Below are 25,907 nucleotides of genomic sequence, written 5' to 3'. Positions count from 1 at the left end.
GTCCCTCTGTGTGTGTCTGTGTCCTAATCTCCTCCTCCTGTAAGGACACCAGTCAGATTGGACTAGGACCACCAATATGACCTCATTCTAACTTAGTCACCTCTGTAAAGACGCTGTCTCCACATACGGTCTGAGCTACTGGGTGGGGGTTAGGTTTCAACATGAATTTGGGGTGACACAGTCCAACAGTGAGTGCTTCACACGATGTTTGCACCCTGTGGGCGCTCATCAGCAATGCCTGTCACTGCTGGTGTCTACTGCCCATACCAGGCATTGGAACGGGAGGAGTGCCACCCCCAGTCCCAGGCACAAGAAGTCAGGTGGTGTTCACGTTCCCCTCCTGACTTGTGAAGACCCTGGAAACTGCCCTCCCCCAACATGGGGGTCCCTGAGTGTGTGGTGGCCCTGTGGCCGGCAACCCAGGGAGATGCTCACCTCCCCACCCCACCCCCACTCCCCGTGCTCTGCGCCCGCAGCCTGGGGCTTCCTAATTAAGAACCATTGTCAGCTGCGGTTCTCTCCTGGATTTTTCTGCCTAGTTCCCGGAGGGATGGTACCACTTGGAAATACTAATTAAACCACAAAGAAGACGGAGAAGGAGGAGGGTAGAGAGCGGATCTCCTGCACCCCTCCCCGCTCTCTTCCCTCCAGGGGCAGGGGCTGAGTGAGCACTGGGACGCCCAGTCATCACTGGCTCTGCAATCACTGCCCCGGAGGTGGGAAGCGTGCCAAAGTAAGCCAGCCTCTGTCCACAGGGTTGTCCCTCGGGCAGGCCATGAACCAGGGTGAAGATCCCCAAGGATCCCATCAGGGATTGCTGAATACCTGAAAACAGCTTTGGGCTGGGCCCACCTGGGTCCTAATATGGCCTCCACTTGTGTTGTCCTCCCTGGTTGAGGTGACAAACCCCACCCCACCCTCACACTGCTGTGTCTGGGCTTAGTGCTACCTATGTGCACTGACCCGTGGGTGGAGTCCAGCCAGAGGTCCTGAGGGGACTTGGAACCGCCTGAAATGGCCCTCGTCCTGGTTTAAGGGAGGATGGGGGAGTTGTCACCAGGCTCTTCTGCCTCCAGAGGCCACCTTGGGAGGGTCAGCTTTGACCTCTGGGACCCTGAGTCCCTGACTCAAACAGCAGTAGCTCCTTCCTCTCCCCGGGCTGACTGTCACTCCAACCAAGAGCAGCTCATGGGACTCCTCACCCAGCATCTACCCTGCCCCCAACCACAGCTCGTAGACCAGACCCCAGCAGGGCTCTCCTCCCCTCACAGAGGCTCCAGTGCCTTTGCCACTGTCCTCAGCTCCGAGCTTGTGGCTGTCCTCGGAGGGTCCTGACTGCCTCAGCAGCATTTAGTAGCCCCAGAGAAGGGGTCGTGATAGGAGTGCTCCAGCAATTTACCACTGTGGCGGCTAATGAAACACTGGTGCCACCAGGGAGGGCGGTGAGGAAGGGGCTGGATTAGCGGATGATGTGTGGCTCATCAGCTCGGCACAAAGGCTCAGAGGAGGTGGAATCCTGCCAGGAGGGGTGGGAGAGAGGAATCCTTTCCTACAGTAGTGGCCTCCGTAGGCCGCAGGCACGGTCGGGGTGTTGTCAGGCCGGTAGCTTTGGGGCTCCTCCTTGGGGGGTCACTGACATCTCCCAGGTAGTTGGAGCTGCGAAAGGAGAGATGAGATGAAAAATAGTCTATTTTGAAGCTAACAGGGCATGTCCTGCCTGTCTGACTGTGGAAACCGCTCTCTAATCACCAGAGACTGACGGCTTTCCCCGCCTTCCCCTCCTTTCAGCCTAGCCTTTCTTTCATCGCAGCAGCTGTGCCTGCAGCCGCTGCTCGGGAATAAAAGCAGCCCTGCAGATGCGGCTTGACACGCGCCTGTCTGCCGGGCTGGAGTGGGGGCCCGGCTGCTGCTATTGGGGTGTCTTGGGGCGGCTGCCAGGCCTCCTAGGCCTTGCTTGGGTTGGGGGCTGCTGCCTGGCCCCACCCCTCTCTCTTCCTGTCCTCCTTGGCCGGGCAGCCCCTGTGCGGCACTTGGGATCCACTGACCTAGTTCACAGGTGCCTGTCACAAGCTTGGCCGGGCTCCAGCCAGACAGAAGCCACAGATGTGTGGGTCTGGCCCACTGAGCCCCCTGCCCTTCCCACTGGCTGCCCCCTACCTCCCTCACTCCTTGTTTGTCCTCAGCCAGGCCAGAAAGGTGCCATCTGGCTCAGCCGCTTTCAAGCAGGGCTTTGTCCTTGGCTGAGGATGGTGTGCTCAGCAGGCCCCTTGCATGAGGAGGAAGCAGCCTGGGGCACTTTGCTGTGCTGTTTGACTAGCAAGCAGTGCCAGAAGCAGGCAGAAGCAAGTGACAGGGCTGCTGCACTGGGAGCTTCCCCCCATGCTGTCCTCAGATCGGGGTCTGTCCTCCAAGGACAATGCTATCTCTGCCCACCTGGGGCTCAGGGTTGAGCCCCTTGCCTGCCCATCTCCCTCCCTTCCCTGTGGGGAAAGCCCAGGTCACGGGGAGCCTGAGTAGGCAAGAGCCCTTCTGGGAGTCCAGAGGCCGTGCCCAGCAGCTTGTGGCCTGCCTGGCGTTTATTGGGAGCACTGCCCTGGTTCTGGGGGCCTTTGCGCAGGAGTGTTTCCTTTCCTGTCCTCTTCAGATGCTTGGTGCCCACGTTAGCCTGGCCCTCTGCTAGGCAAGTGAGGGGTGGGAAGGAGAAGCCAGCAAGCCTCCCCCCCCGCCCCCGGAAAATTGCTCTGTGGACACGAGCATAGGAGGAGGTGGAAATGGGGTGACCCTGGTGGCACAGCTGCTGTGTGCAAGACCCCCGCCCATACTAATGCTTTACCCCCACTTACGTCTGTGCAGCAGACCCCACCGCACTGTGAGCTGGTGCTATGGTGGGCACATTTGACAGGTGGGGAAACCGAGGCACGGGGTAGTTTTAGGACTCGTCTAGGGTCTCCAGGACCAGACAAGAGCCCGTCTCCTGAGGCCAGGCAGGAATCCACCATGCTGTCAACACAGGCAGCTAGAGGACCCTGAGGCTGGGTGCCAGCCCCTCACCATAAGATTCCATGGGGTGGGACTCTGGGTTTCCTGCCTGATGCAGGGAACCCACGCACGTGTGCGTCCCACCCCAGAGACTGCCAAGCGGATACCCCTCCTAGGAAGGTCAGGTCAGAGGTCCGGAACCCCGGAGGACCCCGCCAAGAGTGGAGGGCCCGGGCTAAGCACACAAGAAGAGAATAGATGTTGCTACTCATTAAAAATTCCACTCAGCAGCCCATCTTCTTTAGTTAATTGTCGCTGGCTGTCTTGCAGAGAGCGGAGGGTGCGTGTCAGGGCAGCACGCCTGCTGGGGCCCGCCCACCTGCGAGGGCTGTCTCTGCTGCTGTGAAGATGGACGGGTGCCAGGCAGGTCACCACAGTGACCCATCCCCTTGCCGTCCACACGGGGAGTTACATCAATTGGGGGCATAGCCAGTGGCTCCTCACAGGAAGCCAAGCAGCAGTGCCTGCTCGGAGAGGAGCCGGTGGGCTGGGGGCACAAGTGCAGGCTCCTGCAGGGCGGGTCTCAGCCTCAGCGTCTGCAGCACCCACAGTGTCCACATGTCCAGGGCTCACTCCCACCAGTTCCAGGTGGAGACAGAACTGTGCCCTTGTTTTCCTGGTGAACCAGTGATCCGGGTGGGGAGGCTCCTCTGCCCAGAGAGGAAGAGAGGATCCCCCCCAAGGTGGGTTTCCGTCCAGGCCTGGCAGTCATCAGGACCTGTGTCTTCCCATCTTAGCCTCCCGTCTCCCATGCCACATGCGCTACACATTTTGGGTAGAAAATCTCAAGGAAAGGACATTTCCAGGACCTGAACTAAGTCCAGAGCCCTTCTGTGAGCCGGGAGGAACACTGGGCCCCACCCTGGTTGGCAGTGGTCAGAGCTGACCTGTTGCTGTCATCTGCCTATGAGCCTGGCCTGGGCTCCCCCAGCCCTGACCCCTGCACTCTGTCCCCAGCAGGATGCCAGCTCAAGGGGCAGCAGCAGTGGTCGGGAACGCCTCATCGTGGAGCCCCCACTGCCCCAGGAGAAGGCAGGAGCCCCAGCCATCCCCTCCCACCTGCTCAGCACCCCCTATCCCTTCGGCATCTCTCCCAGCTCAGTGGTTCAGGATTCCCGCTTCCCACCACTCAAGTAAGTCTCCATGTGGGGGCTTGGGTGTGGGGCAGGGCTGGGGGTGGGCACGTGTGCTTGGGGCCTGGGTCCGTGAGACAGGCTCTGGCTGACCATGCCTGGGCAGCCTGGAGTCTGCAGCAGATGAGTCTGAGAGCCTGCCAGATGGTGTCCGGCCCAGCCCCAAGGGTTGTGGCCCTGTCTGTGCCTGCCATGTACTCACGTGCTGAGAGGATCGCTCACCCTCCAACCCTGCTTTACTCCCAGCCTTGGTTCTGGGTACCAGGAGTCTCTCTCAGCTGCAGGTAGCAGCCCATGCCCACTGGTGATAGTGAGGGTCTGGGCAGGCCTAAGAAGCAGTAGCTGCCCCCTCTGTGTGCTGGGCCTCCCATCAGGACCATATTTGACTAGCGAGAGGTAGGGCCTGTTCCCGTGGGAGGTGGAGGCAGGGGCAGCTGTGCCCTGCCCTCCTGACTGAGCTGCAGAGGGGAGCCGTGGGTGAGTCAGCCCCTCTCCCAGCCTGGAACAGCCTCTCCACTCATCTGTCTCTTCCTCACCTGCCTTTCTACCTGCAGCCTCCAGCGGCCGGTGCACCATGTGGTGCCCCCCAGTACAGTGACTGAGGACTACCTGAGAAGCTTCCGGCCCTACCACACCACTGAGGACCTCCGCATGTCCTCCCTGCCCCCGCTTGGCCTGGACCCAGCCACCGCTGCTGCCTACTACCACCCCAGCTACCTGGCCCCACACCCCTTCCCCCACCCTGCCTTCAGGTGAGACTCTCCCCACGCGACCTCTCATCCAGGCGCTCATCTGTTTGTGGCAAAACGGAACCTGGTGGGGAAGGTTCTCACAACCTGGATGCCAGACTCCAGGGAAAGCCAGGAGCAGCCCTGAACGTTCCCCAACTTAATCCCAAATTTATCCCAGTGGCCCATCAGGTGTTTCCTCCTGGTAGGAAGTTGCCTGTGTTGTCTGAGCTGCTGTCCCCACTTCTCCCTAGCCATTGACAGCCCCGCGGGCAGCAGTAACTGCTGATGATGCAGAGTGCATGACTTGTGAGTGGAGGAAGGCTCCTTGGCCATGTGAGGGAGGGCCTGTGGAGATGCAGGCCACGTCCTGTTCTCTGGGGAAGCTCCCAGAATCCTAGCTGCTGGACCTGCAGTCACAGCATGGACTGCCTCAGACTCAGGCTGCTGGTCACACCGGAAGGGCTGCTGTGCTCGGCCAGTCTGGCTGGGTTGAGCCAGGTGGTAGGCAAGGGCATCAGGGCCCCGCGGCTCCTGCTTGGTGGCTTCTTGCAATAGATGTAGCCTTTACCTGTGGCTGTCCTGCCACATAGAGTGTGATTAGGCAGGTATATATACCTGTTGACAGGGCTGGGACCATTTTTTTGGTAGCTCTCGTGCTCACCAGGCTCCTTCTGTCTTCTCTGCACAGAATGGATGACTCCTACTGCCTGTCGGCACTGCGGTCCCCGTTCTACCCAATCCCTACCCCTGGCTCCCTGCCCCCGCTGCACCCATCAGCTATGCACCTCCACCTCTCTGGGGTCCGCTACCCCCCCGAACTCTCCCACTCATCCCTGGCAGCGCTACACTCTGAGCGGATGTCCAGCCTCAGTGCAGAGAGGTAAGCTGAGTCCTGGGCTGGGATTAGGGGCTGTTCAGCCATTCTGTGTGTGGCTGGGGGGCTCCTCAGCCGCTCCTGCCCTCGGTTTCTCCACCTGCCACACGGGATGGTGACACTTTCTGCTTCGAACTCTTGAGCATTGCCTGGCTTGGCAGTTGTCTGCTTTTGTCAGCAGCATCAGTCACTCTCAGTGGCGCTTGGGGGTTTTGTGTGCAACTTGACTGTGTGGACTGAGGAGCACCTTGCTAATCTCCCTCCACTGTTCCCATTAGAATCCTGGGCCCGTGCCAGCCCTCATTTCTGGGAACTCACTGTAATGGCTGTCCTGTGTCCTCCTCTTGGACCTGTCACAGTGAAGTTCCCGAACTCTTCGCACTTGCCCCACAGGCTGCAGATGGATGAGGAGCTGAGGCGGGAGAGGGAGCGTGAGCGTGAACGGGAGGCCGACCGAGAGCGGGAGAAGGAGCGCGAGCGGGAGAAGGAACGCGAGCGGGAGAAGGAACTGGAACGGGAGCGGGAGAAGGAGCGGGAGCTGGAGCGCCAGCGGGAACAGCGGGCCCGGGAGAAGGAGCTGCTGGCTGCCAAGGCACTGGAGCCTACCTTCCTGCCTGTGGCTGAGCTGCATGGGCTGCGTGGCCACACCACTGAGGAGCGGGTCAAGCCCTCGGAGCAGCTGACCCCAACCCGAGCAGGTACGTGGCTGAGCCCAACCAGAGGGAGAGCCTTACAGTATGCAGTGGGGCTATGGGCAGGGGCGTGCGGGTGCGTGTGTGACAAGCAGCTCTCCAAGGAGGAGCCCTGGTTCTATAGCACCTGCCAGTTTCTGTGTATACACTCCCACTATGGCTGATGTCAAGCTACTGATGTGGTGTCACTGAACACAGAGTTGGGAGGAGATACACAGTGGTACACGGTACAGATACGTCGGACATAGCTGACCCCAAGAACAGGAACAAGACTAAAATGCACCCAAAAGATTGGGAAGGCATGAGTTTGAGTGCTTTTTAACTTTGTTTTTAATGGAGTTTATTCCATTGCAAGTTTGTATAACCTATCTTTTAATAATGGCTGTATTTAACAATGGGCTTGGTAATTCCTGAAAACTTAACAGTCTGCTCTTTGGGGCCAGTGAGAACCGACCTCAGCACTATGTGGTGGGCCAGTCCTCAGCTGGTTAGGAGCAGTGGCAGCCAGCCACAGTGCATTGCTCTCTGGGGACAAGAACTGCTTCCTGAAAGTTTCCATTGTCAGGGCTAGCCCGTGGCTCACTTGGGAGAGTGTGGTGCTGATACCAAGGCCACAAGTCCAGATCCCTATATAGGGATGGCCAGTTTGCTCACATGGGACAGCATGGTGCTGACAACACCAAGTCAAGAGTTAATATCCCCTTACCGGTCATCTTTTAATTAAAAAGCAAAAATAAAGTATCCATTGTCTAGGTTCTGGCTGCAGGAAGAACCTTTCACAGAGCGCTGGCTTCTCTGGGCAGTCGGGTGGGAGAGCAGGGGGCAGGAGTAGGCTGAGCTCCTGCTGTGACAGTGTTTCTCCCCACAGAGAAGCTGAAGGATACAGGCCTGCAGGCGCCCAAGCCTGTGCCGCACCCCCTGCACCCAGTGCCAGCCCCGCACCACGCCGTGCCCAGCCTCATCTCCAGCCACGGCCTCTTCTCTCTGCCAGGCAGCAGCACCGCCACGGCCCTGCTGATCCAGCGCACCAACGAGGAGGAGAAGTGGCTGGCACGGCAGCGGCGGCTGCGGCAGGAGAAGGAGGACCGGCAGTCACAGGTGTCGGAGTTCCGGCAGCAGGTGCTGGAGCAGCACCTGGACATGGGCCGGCCCCCAGTGACAACGGAGGCGGAGCACAGGCCTGACAGCACCAGGTGGGGCCCGGGTGGGGGCTCAGGGGACTCATATGAGCAGATAGGAGTAATGTGTCTTTGCATTCAGACGAGTTCACTGCCAGTGCGTATTGAGCACCTGCTGTTTGCCCAACATCCTGCTGAGCGTTTTCACTCATAATCTCATTCAGTGTTCATATTCTAATCCCATCTGGCCTAGAGGAAACTGAGGCTCTGGTGAGGTACCCAGTCCATAAGCAGAGACTGGCCAAGTCCATGTCCAGAGCCAGGATCTTCTCACGCAGCCCCCCAAGGCCCTGGGAGGCCATTGAAGGCCCCTGAAGAGAACTGAGGAAAGAGCTTTAATTACTAATGGTGCCTGTTCTTTCCATCTTCTGCTTTTGAGCCTGGCCTTTTAAGGAGAAGGGACTACCTTTAATTTTTATTTAAGTAAATAAATAGCTTTATTGTTTTCTCAATAAAAGATACCATTTTCCAGCCTGGGTATGAAAGAATTCCCCAAGAGGTGTTTGTGCCTGTCTCTGGGACCCTAGCTGCTAGCACTTGCAGCCTCTGGGCCTCCCTGCTCCCAGGTGCCCAGAGCTGGGCTGAGATCCTCAGCAAGAGTTGATGGAGAGAACCTGGCCAGGCCTCCAGAGCTCTATTCTAGGCCTGGCTCGGGGACCCAGACACCTGGCCTTTGTTCTCTGGGCCTCACTTTTCCTCAGCTGTGCACGAAGGAGGGTGGGCGGGAAGATTTGAGTGTCTTTCCAGCCCTTGACGGTGCTGTTACAGGATAAGAGACCCTTGGGTATCTGGGACAGTGGCACCCAGCAGTTTTAGATCTCTACTCCCTTCCTCCCTCTCTTTTCTCCGTTGCTAAGTAGGGCAGCAGGGGGATTAGCTCAGCTAATCATACATGATGGGCCACTGGTAGGGTCTCCCTGTAGCCTGCGCTGCCCAGCACTGCCAGAATGAGGTCCTGCCTGCTGCAGACTGTCCTGTCCCTCTCAGCCCATGCTGAAGCCTCACAAAGGCTCTTGTCTTGCCTGCTCATGAGTTGCTCTGTGTCCCTTGAATGCACCTCATGCCCAGAGGACTGAGGGCAGCTGGTTCACGTCTGGCATCACCTGATAAAACCCAGGCATTCCTCCTCCCCTGGTGTCTTCCTCTTCGGGGCTCCGCAGGGCCCAAATTTAGGGGTCAGGGCCTTGTCCATCTGTGTGCCACTGCTTCAAGCCCGGGTGGCCTTCACCTCAGGACCTCTAAGCCCTGTGCTAGCCAGGGGTGTGGAGGGGAAGCAGGGTGGTAACCCTTGTGTAGCGTCGGTGGCTCCCACGGAAGTTGGCTGTGAGCACAGCCTTACGGCACCTGAACTTGATGTTCTTGAGCGGGATCCTTGTGCTCCAAGTTAGGGAACTATTCAGTGCTTGGCTCTGGTGTGTGAAATATTTATTCTGATAATGGATTATATTCCTTTGATGATTACTTAACAACACAGTTTTTTGTACTCTGCTGCTGAGAGGTGCAGCAGTGTTGGGTTTTTCTCCCAGCCTTGGGTATGTAGTAACTAGGAGCTTTGGCAGCTGTTTAAATGGTACCCCTGGCGAAGTGAGGAGAGCCCAACCCCATGCCCCCCATGGCCGCTGCTGCTTCCTTCCGCTCAGACTTTGCCCTGTGTCACTGAGCAGCGTGGGTGCTCAGCTCCAAATATCCTAGAAGTATATCTCCCTTAAGGAGGAAAAAAAAATAAGCTTTGGAAAAACAGCACCCAAAATAGCCCTTTGTAAATTGAACCTTGTTTTATGTGCATTCAGGAAACAAGTCATTTAGTACAGTTGTGAGGCAAAACTTCTTGTCTGATGGAAGGTCCCCAGTGTTAGAGAACCCTCCACTTCCCTCCCTGCCTCTGCAGGCCCTTGAAGACCCTTTGGGTACAGCTCGGGGGCCTCAGCCACTGGTTGTATAATGTCACTACAGTTTTGCCAGGGACCACTGGGGGGCGGCAGGGGCACAGGTCCCAGGGTCTCTGCCCCACAGTGGGTTTGCCTATGGGCTGGGCATATACAGAAGCTGTGTCTTGTGGCCTGCCCTCTGCTACCTAACTGCTACATGGTGTATCTGGCAGAGGGTGCTGGTGGCAGGGCCCTTCCTTGCCGAGCTGGCACAGATTTGGTTTCCCTGTGGAAAACAAGGATGAGGGGTGCCCCTCCAGCCCGTTATTTAAGGGGGTTGTGTTAGGGTCCTGTTAGGAGCTGGTGGGAGGCCTGTGGGTGGCTCGCGGATCTGTTCTCCTATGGCTGACGGGTTGGTCTGCTCTCCTAGGCCGGGACCAAACCGCCATGAGCCAGGCAGCCGTGACCCCCCGCAGCACTTTGGCGGGCCACCGCCACTCATCTCGCCCAAGCCCCAGCACCACACAGTGCCCACAGCCCTCTGGAACCCGGTGTCCCTGATGGACAACACCCTGGAGACACGGCGGGCTGAGAGCCACCCTCTGCACAGCCACCCAGCCGCATTTGAGCCCAGCCGCCAGGCTGCTGTGCCGCTAGTGAAGGTGGAGCGGGTCTACTGCCCTGAGAAGGCAGAGGAGAATCCCCGGAAGCGTGAGGCCGCCCCCATGGACAAGTACCAGCCACCACCGCCACGGGAGGCTGGAAACCTGGAGCACCAGGCCTTCTCCCATGGGCCTGGGCCCTTCCTTGCCGAGCTGGAGAAGTCCACCCAGACCATCCTGGGCCAGCAACGGGCCTCTCTTCCACAGGCAGCCCCCTTCGGGGAGCTCAGCGGGTCCCTGAAGCCCGGCTCACCCTACCGGCATCCAGCAACGCGGGGCCCCGACCCTGCCTACATTTACGATGAGCTCCTGCAGCAGCGCCGGCGACTGGTCAGCAAGCTGGACCTGGAGGAGCGCAGGCGGCGAGAGGCCCAGGAGAAAGGTCAGGCCTCCGTCATGGCCCCTAGTCTGCTGGGGACGGGAGCTTAGTGGGGACAAGGGCCTAGTGACAGCCACTTGCCCCTCCTTTCTCCCACTCCTGCTTAACCAGCTCTGGGTAGCACATTCACTGGCTTCTGTGTAACAACCTGACAGCTCTGTTGAGGATACAGACCCTGGGCCCCTTGCCCAGCCTGCCAAGATGCACATTGTCCCGAAAAGCCAAATCAAAGTCTGTCTGTAAAGACGGTTCTGCAGACACACACAGTTAATAAATGATGAATGGACGGTAATAAGATGGTTTTAAATATTAATAGTGCAGCATAATAGGGAGCAAGTCAGTGACGGAGTGGGCCTGGGCCCAGGAGGGGCTCCATATGTGGGGCTGCCATTATTACTTGCAGATAGGTGGGCCAGGGGAGTGGGGAGGCAGACGCTGGCACTGCCCCAGGTCAGGACAGGAGGTCAGGCACCTCCCTGCTGCTCCTGCTGGTTGAGGGACCTCAGCCAGCAGCTCTCCGAGTTCCCTAGAGCTGAGATGAGATGAGCAGGCCCTGGTGTGAGGGTTGTCTCCACCTGCACCCCCATCTGGCCAGGAGGGAGCAGGGGCTTGGATCCTTCACAGATATCTGAGAAATGGATCAGAGGTGCCAGGCCAGTTTCTTTTCTCCTACTGGAAGCTCAGGTCCTGTCCAATGTTGAACTCAGCCTTCTCTTAATGGGGGTACAGCTTCCTGGGATGTTGGTCTAGGCTAGATTTAGGGCCCAACCAGGGACTTTCTCCCCAATCACCTTGTAAAGGAGGAGGGGGACACTCCAGTGCTCATGGAATAGGGATTCTGCCATTGTTCTCTGCACCTTTGACAAGATGGGGTCTCTGTGTGCCTGTCCCCATCTGGGTGATGGACCCAGATGGCCACAGCAGGAAGGAGGGCATGTGCACAAACAGCCTCATGTTGCAGTGGACATGGCCCCAGGCCTGTGTGATGAGTGGTCCCCTGCCTGGGTAGGGAGGCAGTGTCAGCCCAAGGACCGAACAGCCACTCGGGGACCCCTAAGAATCGTGAATCCCCACTGGGTTTAATGCAGGTTCTCATCTTTTTGACTCAGATGGGAACCTGCATTCAGGGTGCTCAAAGGGGCCAGGAGGCCAACGGGCAGTCTACACACACATGTGCTGCCGAATGTGCATCCCCTGGAGACTCAAAGTCTCCATTCCCTACTGAATACAGCCATTTTTGCCATCAGGATACTACTATGACCTTGATGACTCTTATGATGAGAGCGATGAGGAAGAGGTCAGGGCTCACCTCCGTTGCGTAGCCGAGCAACCACCCCTCAAACTGGACACGTCCTCCGAGGTACTGGGCTCTCCTAGCCACTGTGGCATGCTTTGGGCTGGGCTTTTGGTCCCTGTGTCAGTGCCTGCCTCCTGGCTTCTGCAACCCCCAGCCCATGCCACCCTTGCCAGGTTCCTGCAGAGGTGCTGGCACACAGTCCATAGCCCCGAGCTCCTCTCAGTCACGGCACACAGGCTTCAAGGACCCCAGGAGGGGGGACCCCAGGACAGTGAAAGTGTACCACTGTCAGTGGTTTCAAAGTCATTTGTTTTCTTTCTTAATCTAGAAGCTAGAGTTTTTGCAACTTTTTGGCTTGACCACCCAACAGCAGAAGGAGGAATTGGTCGCCCAGAAGCGGAGGAAGAGGAGGCGGATGCTGAGAGAAAGAAGCCCATCTCCTCCGACGATTCAGAACAAGCGGCAGACACCATCACCGAGACTGGCACTGTCCACCCGCTACAGCCCTGACGAGATGAACAACAGCCCCAACTTGGAAGAGAAGAAGAAGTTCCTGACCATCTTCAACCTGACCCACATCAGCACCGAGAAGAGGAAAGGTATGGCCTCTGGGTGGGAAGGTGGGGCGCTCGCTAGGATGGCACGTGCTCCTAAAGAGACAGGGTCTGGAAACGCCATCAGTCCTGGGCTTCCTCTGAGCAGCCCCTGTGCTCTTGTGAGCCCACCTCAGTGGCTCTTATCTGTTACTTTCGCTCTGTCTGAAACTCCCCCCCCAGTTGAAGCCCATTCTCTCTTCTTGCATCCTGGGTGGACATGAAGACTCAATGGTACTCCTTCTATATGTAAGCCTATCTCAAGCTGATGACCACCCTTGTCATTTGTCCGTCTTCCAGTGCCTGAGAAGGCAGGTCTTTGAGCAGAGCCCTTCAGGGACTCCACCTTGGAGTGAGGGGTCACCAGCATGCCAGGTTCATGTGGTGTGGCTTTTCCTCTTGCTGGACTGCTGCTTTGCTCCACTGGTCTTCATGTCTGATGGAGGCCTGGGGAGGGAGGTGTGAGAATGGCCTGTGGCTACCAGGAGGCACCAACACATTGTGAGTGGATTGTTTGCCCTGAAAGATGCTTCCAGATTGGTCTGGCCACCCAGGGCCACATTGGGGCAGACCCTTTGGGCTAGAAGTGGTGCGGTCACAGCACTTGCTTAGGCCTCCTACTTCCTCGGTCTGCCTGGCATGCGCCTACATGCTACTGAGACTGGGACACATCTGGCCTCATCCCTGGAGGAAAAGTCCAAGGAAAGCAAAATGTACTTCTTGGTTCTTTGGTTTTGTCAGCATGTTTATTGGAGTGCAGCAGTTTGGGGGGGGGGGGTCTTAAACAGTAAACTGGAGTTTTCACTTTCCTTTTGAGGGTTAGTGACTTGTTGATTGCCAGCACAAATCCATGGAAACAGGCATAGTTTTGTTTGCAGAAAGCCTCCTTTTGCCTGGCTAAATTTCTAGATGAAGCCATGGGTGATATGGCCACTTGTGTCAGAGTCAGCAGGAAGTGCCCCTTACACAAGAGTTCACTATGTGGAATATCTTGGGATCTGCATTCCTTTCAGGAAATGGCAGCGATCGTGGGATTACGCTCGAGGGCCAGGAGCAGTGGGAGAGGAGAACCCACCATGCTCCAGAGGCCTACGCAGGTCTTCAGGGAGTTTCCTTAAGAGAGTTTTTTTCTCTTAAATAAGTACATTTTCAGAAGTCACCACCAAAGACCATGCTATCCAATGTTTCACAGAGCAGTAATCACCGCACATGCACCATCTTTGGGAGGCACTTAAAACATCACGTAGTCAAAACTGAGAGGAGTCTGGGTTCGCTTTAAAATGAAGACTTCTTCCTTTAAACAGGACTGTCCCGTGGCGCTTTTGGTTTTTCTTGGTTTAAAGTGCTTGCATCTGCCAGTCATGGCTGGACTATTCTCCCACTTTCCTTCCCTCTCAAATGATGTGACTTGCCTCGTTAATCTCAGGCTGCTTTTCTCATAGACAAAGAGAGACTTGTTGAAATGCTCCGTGCCATGAAGCAGAAGGCACTGTCAGCAGCAATGGCAGCCTCGTTGACAAACTCTCCGAGGGACAGTCCTGCCATCTCCCTGAGCGGTAAGGGAAGGACAGCCCTGTCCACCACTACCCGGGACCATCACATGGGCTGCCCGGGGTCAGAGGCGACCACTCAAGGTCTTCATCGTGATCCTGACCTCTCTGGAGACAGTGTTTCTTTCCATCCCTCTCGTGCAAGTTTCTGGTTCTCGCACAGTTGTGAAGGTCCTCGGGATGGACCGAGTTAGAAGGCAGGCTCAGATTTAAGGGGAGGGTCTGCAAAGCCCTGTATGGTGGTCAGCGTGGTCATGGCTATCATCCCTCACTTGTGGCACAGATCCTCATGTGGAGGTCAGTCCAGTGGTGGCCCAAGTCACCAGAGCGCTGTCCCAGGAAGGAGGATGTGCGTCAGGCCCTGGCACCTGTGGCCTTGTCCTGCTACCAGCCCTGGCTTTCCTCTTCCCGCGTCTTGGTCCTGCTCCTTGTGCCTTCCAGGCCTCGCCAAAACCTGCTTTCATACTTTCTCTCTTTTCACGCCTCTGATTGTACCTCTGCCCTGCCAAACAAAGCAGGGAATCTTTTGGTCCAGTCCTCTTCTCAGCTCTTCACACGCTCTTTCTTGTCCAGCCAGACAGGACCTGAGCAGCCTGCTTCTTCCTTCAGATCTGTTTCTTCCCACATGCCTTCTCAGGGCACCTTTCAAGGATGGACTTGCTGCTAAACACACCACCGTCTTGAGACCATAGCCATGTGCACAACAGCTAATTGTCCCCCGACTCTTGGTCCTTTGCACGAGGTCTTTGTTAAATGTAAGCTTTAGAGACCAGGGTCCACGTGCTAGACACTTTGCCTGTTAACTTGCAGCTCTTAACATTTTCCCTCACTTTCTGTCTCTAAAAGAACCAGCTGCGCAGCAAGCCTCTCCAGATGCAGATAAGCCTGTTGCTGTTGCTCCTTCCTTGTCTGACGTCCCAAAGGCCATGGAGCCTGGGAGACTGGAACAGCTCCGACCTCAGGAGCTCTCAAGAGTGCAGGAGCAAGCTCCTGCCAGCAGTGAGAATGCCAGGCCAAATGAGGCCACAGGGGGCAAGAAGAGCCTGAGCATGCTTCATTATATCCGGGGCGCTGCACCCAAGGACATTCCTATGCCACTGTCCCACAGCATCAACGGGAAGAGCAAGCCATGGGAGCCCTTTGTGGCAGAAGAGTTTGCACACCAGTTCCATGAATCAGTGCTGCAGTCCACCCAGAAGGCCCTGCAGAAGCATAAAGGTAATGAGGCTGCCTGTCCCATGCTGCCTTGGTGCTGGCTAGAGTCCTAACACCAGCAGCTGCTCACTGTGGCCATGGGCTCGCCCCATAAGGCACCTGGGGCCCTCGTCAGGCACACGTCTGGGGTAGGGCCCAAGATTCCCTTTTTCACGGGCTCCCAGGTGAACTTGGTGCTAGTCTGCAGACCACACTCCCAGGACATTTAGTGTCAGAGTTTAGTAAGACCAGATGGAGTGCCTTACTGTCAAAAACAGTACTTCATGCATTCTACAGAAGAGTGACTTTCCGGGTGACCCCATGGGACTCAGCTGGAAATCTCCATGCTCCTTTGATGACTAGGCACCACTGGGCCCCATGAGTGCTTAGGGACATAACAGTTTCCTAGCCCTGCACCCAATCTCTAGATTCACTCCCTCTAAAATTTTGGTGGGAATCACTGAAAGTCACAGGATGGTGGTCGTGACATTCTATTCCCAGTGAATCAAAAGTTGAAATTGATTAGAAAAAAAAAGAATCCTCAATGATTAAGTAAATACCAAGTATGAAATAAATTCTTGTAAATTCTGATAACCAGAAGGAAATAGTTATGGCAAAACCACGCTTAAGTGTTTGTAACTGCACCTATGAAAGCTGAGCTAATACAGATTAAAATCATTTGTAGACATCCAGCTCTGGCACTATGATTTGTCTTTTACCTCAGTTAATGTGTCAGCAGAGACAGACTGATTCCTGACAAGAAACAAGAGAGAACAGCAGGCACTGGGTTTTGCAGTGATTAAAAAAGACTCCCCAGAAATCAGGAGTGCATTATTGGATTTGTATCGTAAATTTATTTGAAAGAATCATTTTTCAAGATCAGATGCAAATCACTCCTGTATTAGTCCATTTATGTTGCTTATAAAAAAATACCTGCAACTGGGTGATTTATAAAGAAAACAATTTATTGCTTACAGTTTCTGAGGCTGGGAAGTCCACAGTCCATCTGGTGGTGGCAACAGTGACCAGAGGTCTCACATAAGATGGTGGAAGCAGAGAGAGAGCAAGAGAGACTCTCCTTTTAAAGCCCTCAGAACTCCTGACCACCATTTTTAATCCATTCACTACTGCATGGTCCTACAATCCAATCACCTCTTCAAGGCTCTACCTTTCAATTACCATAATAGGATTTCCCACCCTCTTAACAGTCACAGTGGGGCTAAGTTTCTAACACATAAAACTTGGGAGACAGTTCAAGCTTTAGTGAGTTTGTGGGGGGACCTAACTCAATCCACTACAGCTCCCCACTCCTCAGGGTGGAGATCCTGTCTAAAGGAGATATTACAGAGCAATTCTGAGATGCTCTTAGAAGCTTTGAAAGGCCCTCCCTGCACCACACAGAGGCTTTTCTGTGGCCTAGAACACATTTTTTGTGCCTTACACTTAACCATTTCCTCAGGATTTTAAAGTCATTCTGCCAAACCAATCCCTTGCTTAAGCCAGCCTTGGGCTCTACCAGAGGCCATTGTCTGCACAGGGAGGCAGCGTGTGGCCATGAAAACATCAGCAGCAGGGCCGTGCCACAAGACAGAGCAGACCCTGTTTAAACAGGCCACAGTAAGGCTTACTCCTGCTAAAGGGCAGAGCCCCGGCTGTGCCCAGGACTGGAATATCTGCATTTCAGGGGAGGAGGGGGCTGGTACTTACTGAGGGCCAGGTACAGACCAAGCTCAAACCCACAGATGGCTCAGAGATGAACTCAGCCAGGATTGTACACTTGTTATGGCTGATTGGAACTCAGGTCTGCCCCTCTCTGAGGCCATTTCTAACCTTATGGTGCCATCTTTGGCCCAGCCTGGAGACCTGCATTCATGCTGGCTCTACACCAAAGGCAGGTAAGAGCCCCCTTTCTAGACGGTATTTGTCATCCCCTTACCACCCCTTTACACACAACCCTGCATCGCGACGAGCCCTGTTTTCTCCCCACCAGGGAGCGTAGCTGTGCTGTCCGCAGAGCAGAACCACAAGGTTGACACGTCCGTCCACTACAACATTCCTGAGCTGCAGTCCTCCAGCCGGGTTCCTCTGCCACAGCATAATGGGCAGCAGGAGCCCCTAGCTGCAAGGAAGGGCCCACCCGCGCAGGAGATGGACCGGGACGAAGAGGAGGAGGAGGAGGAGGACGGCGAAGAGGAGGAGGAGGAAACCCCCAGACGCAAGTGGCAAGGGATTGAGGCAATTTTTGAAGCTTACCAGGAACACATAGAAGGTACAGAAGGAGTGGCTTGGGTGGTGGGTATGCAGGGTAAAGTAAGTTTGGAAAAGCAGCTAAATACTCATTTGTGCAGGACTTCTGCCTGCCTCAGGGACTGTTTCTGAGTCACAGTACCAGAACTTAGATTTCCTGGGGCACACTAGGTACAAATACCAGAAGGTGAATGTTCCTCAGGTTTCTGCAGGGGCCCAGGCTTGTGGTAGCAGTAATTCGTCATGCCCAAACCTGAGACTGTTCTCACTGGGGACGCTGAAGTACCCTAACACCAGCTGCGTTGTGGCACCTGTCACAAGAGTGACAGCCCAAACATGGACTGCAGAAATCCCATCAGTCCTGATGCTTGCCTTGGCTTCGATTGAGGGTCCTGGAAAACACTCTAGTTTGTTGACTTAGGTGAGCCTGCAGGGCAAGGCCAGATCCCCATGCTGCAGGGATTGCTCAGTGGTCGGTGGGTGCCACTCAAGTTTTTAGCTGACTTTACTCTGAGGTTCACCTCTGGCTGAGCACTTTTCCGAAGGTGGCAAGCCCCTCCCCTGGCCAAACCCAGCACTCTCAACTGATAACCATGCTCTAGCCCCCTGGGGAAGCCATGGCACTGGGCAGACTCAAGGACACATGTCCTCTACCAGTGAGTGGGGTCATGAGGCTGGTGCCACCTGAGTTCTGGCACTGTTTTCCTACTCACAGCACATCATCTCCTACCTCTGCCTTGGTTTCCTCAAGATGTCCACAAAGGCCCCATAGGGGAGAAGTGGGGGGGGGGTGCCTGGCATTCACTTTGACAAGAGCTGGGAAGTGCTTGCCCTGGCTAGCAAACCCCAGGCCGCTGCTGCCTCCTACAGTTTATTACCATTTTATAGAACAATATGCATTTTTATCATGTACTATTATGCTTGAAGTATTATTAAAGACTTATTACAAATTTCAGTCATTTCAAATACAACTTTGAAATGAAAAGTAGTTTTAAGGCTGGCCAGTTGGCTCAGTTGGTTTAGAGTGCAATGTTGTAACCCCAAGGCCAAAGGTTCATATCCTGGTACCAGCCAGCTGCCCCCCAAAATATTTTTCAAAACACAGAAAAGTAAAGACTAACAAATGCCTACATAGCCACAACCAGGGTGTCAAAAACTATATTTTAATTCCTTTCTCCTCCTGACAGAATACTTATTTTGAATTTATTGCCCAACACTCCCTTACATGTTGTTCTTTAAATGCATATGTATGTATCCAAAAGCAATATGAAGCATTTGTTTATTTTAATGGAGTAAAATGTATCACTCTCTTCTGGGTTTGTGAGTTTTTCTAGTGCCTTGTTTAGAATTCTTTCCCCACCCCTAGGTTATAAGGACACTTTTACGTATTTTCTTCTGAAAGTCTTTAAGTTCTGCCTTTCTTATTATGCCTAGAATTCATTTGAGTGTATGGAGTAGGGTAGAAACCTTACTGCATCTTTCCCACTCATAACCAGTTGTCCTGGTAGTTAGGTTGTGGCCCTTCCTGTCCTATGGGGCATGCCCGTCGTGCAGCGTCCTCACAGGTGCTTGGTCCTGCTCTGTCCACCATCTCTTGGTCCATCCCCACCCTGTTGGGCCGTGGCTGTGCACCTCTCCACATCTGGATGAATTCAGCTGGCTTGTTATTCTCTGAGCTATTGCTCAGCAGTTCTTGGCTTTCCCCTGTGAATTTTAGGGTTGCTTTGTTACCTTCCACCCAAAAATAATCCTGTTAGGAATACCGTTGTATTGAACTTACAGATTTGGGGAGAACGGCATCCTTGTCTGTGAATATGGTATAAAAGTATATATTAAGTAATTTCTGCTGTTTTTCTCCATAAGCAGTTTTACTAGGTTTTAGTTTTTTGTCTCTTCATGCATGATCCAGACCTGCAAATAAGTTTGGTTCTTTGGAGTTTTTATACTTCTAATTTTCTTGTCATGCTGCATGGCCTAGGACCTCTTGTGCTGTCACAGAGGCACTGGAGGGGCTCTCATCTGTGAAACTTCAGCAGCACTCCACTAAATGGAGGTTCCCATTTGCCGATGAGTTCATGGTGTAGAGTTGTCAAAAGTTAGTGCATTTTCTATAACTGTTGAGATGACCACCTCATTTTTCATCTTTTTTTTTTCTGATGTTGCTCCATCTTTGAATTTGATTTGTTAGTACTTTTAAGATTTTTAATTCAAGTTCTTAAGTGGTATTAGAATCTAATTTTATTGTACTTTCTTTTGCTATTAAGATTGTTCCAGCCTCTATAAAATTAGTCAGGTAGCCTTCTGTTTTTCATTCTCTGAACACTTTGTATAAAGTAGGGATTTATACCAGCCCAAATGCCCATCATCAGATGAGTAGATACGGAAAATGTGGTACATCTACACAATGGAATACTACTCAGCTATAAAAACGAATGAAATACTGCCATTTGCAACAACATGGATGGACCTCGAGAGAATTATATTAAGTGAAACAAGTCAGGCACAGAAAGAGAAATACCACATGTTCTCACTTATTGGTGGGAGCTAAAAATTAATATATAAATTCACACACACACATACACACATACACACACAAACGGGGGGGGGTAAGAAGATATAACAACCACAATTATTTGAAGTTGATACAACAAACAAACAGAAAGGACATGGTTGGGGGGGAGGGGGGGAGGGAGAAGGGAGGGAGGTTTTGGTGATGGGGAGCATTAATCAGCTACAATGTATATCGACAAAATAAAATTTAAAAAAAAAAAAAATATATAAAGGAAAAAAAAAAAATAAATAAAGTAGGGATTTATCCTTAAAGGTTTGAAGTCATTCTCCTTTTATAAAAACTAGGCTTGCGGGCTGAGCCCGTGGCGCACTCGGTAGCGTGCTGCGCTAGCAGCGCGGCGACGCTCCCGCCGCCGCGGGTTCAGATCCTATATAAGGATGAGCGGTGCACTCCCTGGCTGAGCGCCGGTCACGAAAAAAAAAAAAAAAAAAAACTAGGCTTGGTAGCTTTTAGTTGGTAAAATAAAATCTCTACTTTCAATTTCTAAATTTACTCTGGCCTTTTCTTAGTATCTTAAAATGAAAAAATCTAACTTTTGCTTTTCTTTTTGAAAAGAGGCATTAAGCCCATAAATTTACTCCTAATTTCTCCCTAATCTGTATCTCTTAAATTGCCTTTCCATTCTAGATCCTTTGTTTCTATTCCATTGGGTTGGAGCTAATTTATTAACATTCATGTATTTATCGGTACAATTCAAGGGGCTGGGAGCATCATGGTTCATGGGAGGGACTGGAGGGTGCAGTGGGGCCAGGAAGACGATGTGCAGAGTGGTGCATGTGCCAGTCCTGGCAGCTCCACACACAGAAAACGTAGTGCTACCTCTTGTCTTTTCAGAGCAAAATCTGGAGCGGCAGGTGTTACAGACACAGTGCAGACGGCTGGAGGCCCAGCACTATAGCCTCAGTCTGACTGCAGAGCAGCTCTCCCACAGCATGGCGGTGAGTGGGGAAGGAACAAAAACCAGCGGTTTGGGTTGAAGAGCACCCATAAAGACAAGTTTTAGAGGGGAAATCTCTTAAGAGATCAAAACTTGTAGGTTTAAGGGGGAAAAATAAAAACCAGGCATCAGTGATTCCTCAGTTAAATCTTGAAGATCCTAGAATGGTAGAGATGCTGTTTATATATCCCTTTTGGGAGATTACTTACTGCCAGTATCAGTCTCCCCCTACTGTGATTTGCTGAGGAGGGGAACAGGATATTATTGGAAATGGAGACCTCTTGAGGCAACTACAACCACCTCTTCGCCACCTTCAGCCTGCCTCAAAAGTCCTCCAGCTGTACTAGTAAAATCAGTTCAGCAGGCTCCCTGTAAGGGGTGAGGATGTGGAACAGGTCTCTGGGGGTTCCAAGAACTCAGGGTGGCAGTGAACACTGGTTCTTTTAAGAGCAAGCACTGCTAGAATCCAGGCGTCTGGAAAAGCTATCTCAAACTGTCTCCAGAGGCCACTATCAGAATACCACGCTGGGAAGGGCTATTTTCAAAGGTTTCGCCCACCTGGCACACTCATTTGGTACATCCACACACATTTCCTTCCAGGTTAAGTGAGCTTGTTCTGACGGAAATTTCCCTCTCCCCAGGAGTTAAGAAGCCAGAAACAGAAGATTGTCTCGGAAAGGGAGAGGCTCCAGGCAGAACTGGACCACTTACGGAAGTGCCTTGCCTTGCCTGCAATGCATTGGCCTAGGGGTTACTTTAAGGGATATCCGAGGTGACGGTTTCCCTTGAACTAGGCTGAACCTATAGTATAGAAATATTATCTATTTTATTACCTTGAATATTTAATATTTTTCACTGGGAGGTTTGAAGCTTAAAAAAAAAAATGAGAATGTGCCATGCATGAAGCAAAGGATTCCAGGCTCCAGGAAAAAAACACAACTCATCTTGACTTCAATGCAATTCAGTCACCTTTCAATGTAGGACACCTGTAGTCTTTCTTTTTTAAAGGCAATTTTATTCCTTCTTCCCCTACATCGTCATGTTTTAATCTGAAAATGAAGGCTCCGTTACCAACACTAAAACTATCGTTTATCGCCCCCGGTGTGTATGATTGGGTCAAACTGGTTGTATTGTCTCTTGTGTTGCCATGTTACTATGCCTCAAGAACCAAGTTTGCTTTTGCCACAGTGATGGGGTTGGTCTCGTTCCCCCCCAGGAGTGAGACTTGCTTCAGCTGAAAAGAAGGTTGGGTGCATTGAAAGTAAAGGGCTTATTTTGTTTATGTTTCTGTAAAATTTTCTTCAAAGCAACAGGTCCTAAGGGCACACAAAGCAACCCCAAAGGCTTTTCTTTGGAAAAGGTCTTACCTAACGATAAAGTGAATCCACAAACTGAAGGTACCTTTTTATTACTCCTTGGGGGGAAATGTACAGAGCTCTATGTATACATATATTCACACCTACCAAATTGTTACTGCAGTGGGTGATGTTTTCATACAAACATAAATTGAGAGAAAAGTCAAAGGTGCTTCAGCCTTGTACTGTGTATATATATATTAAAAAAAGTTTTGTATGTTTTTATTACTTTAATTATTGTTATAAAAAGCCTGCCATTTTTAATATGTGGTTTGGGGGATTTTTGTTTGTTTTTCCTGTTTGGGGGGTTTTGTTTTGTTTTCTGGGCAAAAAAACCCTTGCTTTTAGTGTTTGTACTGCTGCTGGTCAGGACATTAAAATATTGAAGTTTTTAAAAATTAAAGAAGAAAAAGTAAAAGAGCTTACCACTGGCGCCTATGCGGTCACTTCATTTTAATCTGAGCTACACCAGAACTTGCCGTAGAAAGCTGTGTGCTACTTCTCACCCCAGCATTTGGACACGCTAATAGCAAATGTGACCGGTTGCTAGGATCCACCTTGTTCCTACCACAGACTATGTGTGACATCTGTGTGTACACACAGAAGTGAAGCTTTTAAAAAGAACCTTTCAGGAAATAAATGATTTCTGCGATAGAATTCTAAGATGCCTGAAAGCAGGTGCAGAGTAGAAACTTTAGAGGCTTTATTTAGATGCAAAGCTTTGTAAAAGCCTAAAGTAGGATAAACAATGTCTGAGCTGAACCCCTCCTTTTGAACTTACTGTGGGATGAGCACAGGAGTGGCCAGAAACTGGGCTGATCACACTAGGACGAAGCCATGGGGGAAGTGTTTCCTCCTTGTCCAGTTCATGCTCATTCAGGCACTGTTTAATCTAGCTCAGGGGGCATTTCTTGCCCGAATGGGCCCCAACCAAAGGCCAAGAATGCCTGTTGCTGGTCTGGGGGCAGGAGCAGGGGAGGAGACAGGGCCTGGGGGCAAGATGGCTGACCTTTGTGCAGCTCCTCACCGCTGTGCTCGGCGGCCCAGCCCTCAACCCCAGACCTTGCTGTGCAGAACAGCTTGCTGGCAGCTGGCATTGTGTCGCTTTATCTGCCTGCACACAGTTTGCTTTGTACGTCTGCCAAGAATCTTCCAGTTATTAGCAAACAGACAAAAAGTGCCGCCAGTATTATCAGCAGTCAACAAGCACCTTCCTCTCCACAGAAGTGACTGGAAGAAAACTAAAGGCTGTGCTGTGGGCCTCCTCCCCTACCCTGCAGACACGTTCCACAGGTGTGTAGAGGGAGCTGCATTGCCAACAGTCAGGACAAAATATCACTGAATTTTTCCACCTAAAATCCGCTTGCTATTTCGGGTCTGAAGGCTTAACAGTCACATCTTAGCACTCCCAGGCCGCCTCCTGCATCACAGATGTCTGGATGCTTTTGCTAATCAGCTTTGGTAATGGGCCTTGGAGGAAGTAAAAGGAAAAAGCAGATCTAATAACTTAATGAAAAAAAAAGCACAGCCCTGTCCCTATGTCCAAGGGGAGCTCCCTTGGTTGGCTTTTTTGTCTGGGGGTAGTTCATGGCACATGGGACAAGCAGTGCACTGAGAAAGGTCTGTGGGGGTGTTGCTGAGCTAGTAACAACTGCTTTCTCTCCTCCTAGTGGAAACACCATCTCTACCCTGCCCTTGAGCTTCTCTATTGCTGAATATTCTTGTGCTTGAGAAGTAAGTAATAAGACAATCAGAATACAATTACAAACCAGTAAAGCAGTATGAATCAGCTAAGAAAAAGGAAGAAAGTATCTCGAAAACAAGAGGGCATCACTAAGCACCCATAATGGTTTTCCCATCTAACAGTCTTACAATCTGAAGATACTTATTTTCAGATGATTCTGAAAGAACACAGTAGCTTGTATTTTCAGTTGGGCTTACCAGAAACTGACAAATACGCACTCTTAAACTCTGTTCAGGTATTTCACATTGAGTTTAAAAGACACAGTTGAGAAGTACATTAAATTTGTTCTAGAACTGATTATGCAGCCTGTGTTTCAGTCGGTATCTACGGGAAGACCTCCATTCTTCTCGTCTTCCTGCATTACCTCAATTGATGGTGCCATCTCTCCTCTGAAGGAGACTTCACTAAACTTGTGAGGGACATCTTCCAACGCTAAATCTCGTAGTTCCACATTAAATCAGAAACTTTTTGTTTGTGTTATACAATCCGAGCCAAATGGACATATGCTCCTGCTCCATTCTCAGAAAAGAGACCACGATAGGATCTAATCTTAAAATAAAACACTTAATTGGCATTAACATTCTAATAGATTGAACCCTTAAGAATATTAAGAGTATTAAGCCCACACCTTCAGCAAAGAATTATAACAGAAAATCTTAAGTTTGTAGAGCAGAATGGTGTTGTACTCAAGTAGCTCACAATACTGCCAGATTTCAAAAATTAAGCTGAATTTCAAACCAAATGCCCCCTTTCCCTCTGAGCCATGTATTTGAAGTACAGAAAATTCCAAGGACCCACCACAAGGTGGAGATGGTCAGCACACATTCTGTTACTATAAAGTGTATATTAGCCACTTAGCAACAACCTCTATACTCTACCAAGTAACCAAGCTGTTGACTTTACTACTTGCTGTAGCCTGTCCCCAACTTTTTGATTCAGTGCTTAACTTAAACTCCGTAACTCTGCCTTGACCTGAGGAAGACCATGCTAACTGGTTTTGTTACTTTGTTTGTACCCTGTGCTTAACTGCTAGAACAGTAAACCCATCCATGGGTGGGAGGGAGGAACAACAGTGCCTCAGTCACTCTGGGGGCAGTTTAGATGCTGTGAAATTAAACCTGTTCTAAGTGTACTTGTTTGAATTAATTGTATTGTAATATTATTTGTTGAATGTAGTAATTAGGTATTTATGAATATATTGCTGTAATTTCTGACAACATCCAAAAAATAAAATCTTCCTAAATCATGTTAAGAGGAAAATCTTTTTTTACATTGTAATAAAAATCCCCCCCATCAACCCTCCAAAAAAAAAAAAAAAAAACCAGCTTATCAACTATATAGCTTCATAGGTAAAATGTGAAGACAGATTTAAACTACCTCTGCAGCCTAAGGTTTTAAGAAGGTAGTAGAGGTGAGATCTGAGATGCACAGGATCCCTGACTCTCCACAGTAACAAGTGGCTTTGTTCTAAAAGAAACCCAAACGAGACCTGAAGGATTCTGAGTAACGGCAAGATGAAAAGGCAGGTCCTGCCACCAGGAACCAATCCTCTGAGCAGCACCTTGAACTACAGGGGCCCATCTTCTGGTCCTGATCCTCCCGAATCTGGCCCTCCAGAGTTCAGATGATAACCAACACCTACTTGATGGCGACATCGGGGCAGCAGTTTGGACCAAAGCAGCAGAGCAGTAGTGCTCAAGTAACTTGCACACTGAAAGGCAGACACCAGACACTCTAGCATGTACACACTTACATAGCTCCCCAGACAGCACATGCTGCTTTTTTTTTTTTTTTTTTTTTTTTTTTTGTCATTTTTTCGTGACTGGTACTCAGCCAGTGAGTGCACCAGTCATTCTTATATA

General features: G+C 51.7%; 1 protein-coding gene across 6 annotated transcripts in view; it reads left to right on the top strand.

The window, feature by feature from the left end:
* GSE1 (Gse1 coiled-coil protein) overlaps nt 1-25,291 on the top strand; it is a 426,323-nt gene extending 401,032 nt beyond the window's left edge. For 2 of the 6 annotated variants that reach the window (XM_063112902.1, XM_063112897.1), the window contains 13 exons: nt 3,997-4,172; nt 4,727-4,924; nt 5,592-5,783; nt 6,171-6,475; nt 7,338-7,662; nt 9,946-10,559; nt 11,804-11,916; nt 12,182-12,452; nt 13,889-14,002; nt 14,843-15,214; nt 17,181-17,459; nt 20,844-20,947; nt 21,588-25,291. In XM_063112902.1, the coding sequence (XP_062968972.1) occupies nt 3,997-4,172; nt 4,727-4,924; nt 5,592-5,783; nt 6,171-6,475; nt 7,338-7,662; nt 9,946-10,559; nt 11,804-11,916; nt 12,182-12,452; nt 13,889-14,002; nt 14,843-15,214; nt 17,181-17,459; nt 20,844-20,947; nt 21,588-21,722 (3,198 nt within the window). In that variant the 3' untranslated portion in view covers nt 21,723-25,291. Of the gene's footprint in view, nt 1-3,996; nt 4,173-4,726; nt 4,925-5,591; nt 5,784-6,170; nt 6,476-7,337; nt 7,663-9,945; nt 10,560-11,803; nt 11,917-12,181; nt 12,453-13,888; nt 14,003-14,842; nt 15,215-17,180; nt 17,460-20,843; nt 20,948-21,587 lie in introns of those variants that run through there. The other 4 variants (XM_063112898.1, XM_063112899.1, XM_063112901.1 and 1 more) reach the window with 4 other exon arrangements.
* Nucleotides 25,292-25,907: the final 616 nt, after the last annotated feature.

Source organism: Cynocephalus volans, chromosome 10 (genome assembly GCF_027409185.1).
Source record: "Cynocephalus volans isolate mCynVol1 chromosome 10, mCynVol1.pri, whole genome shotgun sequence".
NCBI classification, from domain to species: domain Eukaryota; kingdom Metazoa; phylum Chordata; class Mammalia; order Dermoptera; family Cynocephalidae; genus Cynocephalus; species Cynocephalus volans.
This window is presented reverse-complemented; position numbering and strand designations above follow the sequence as displayed.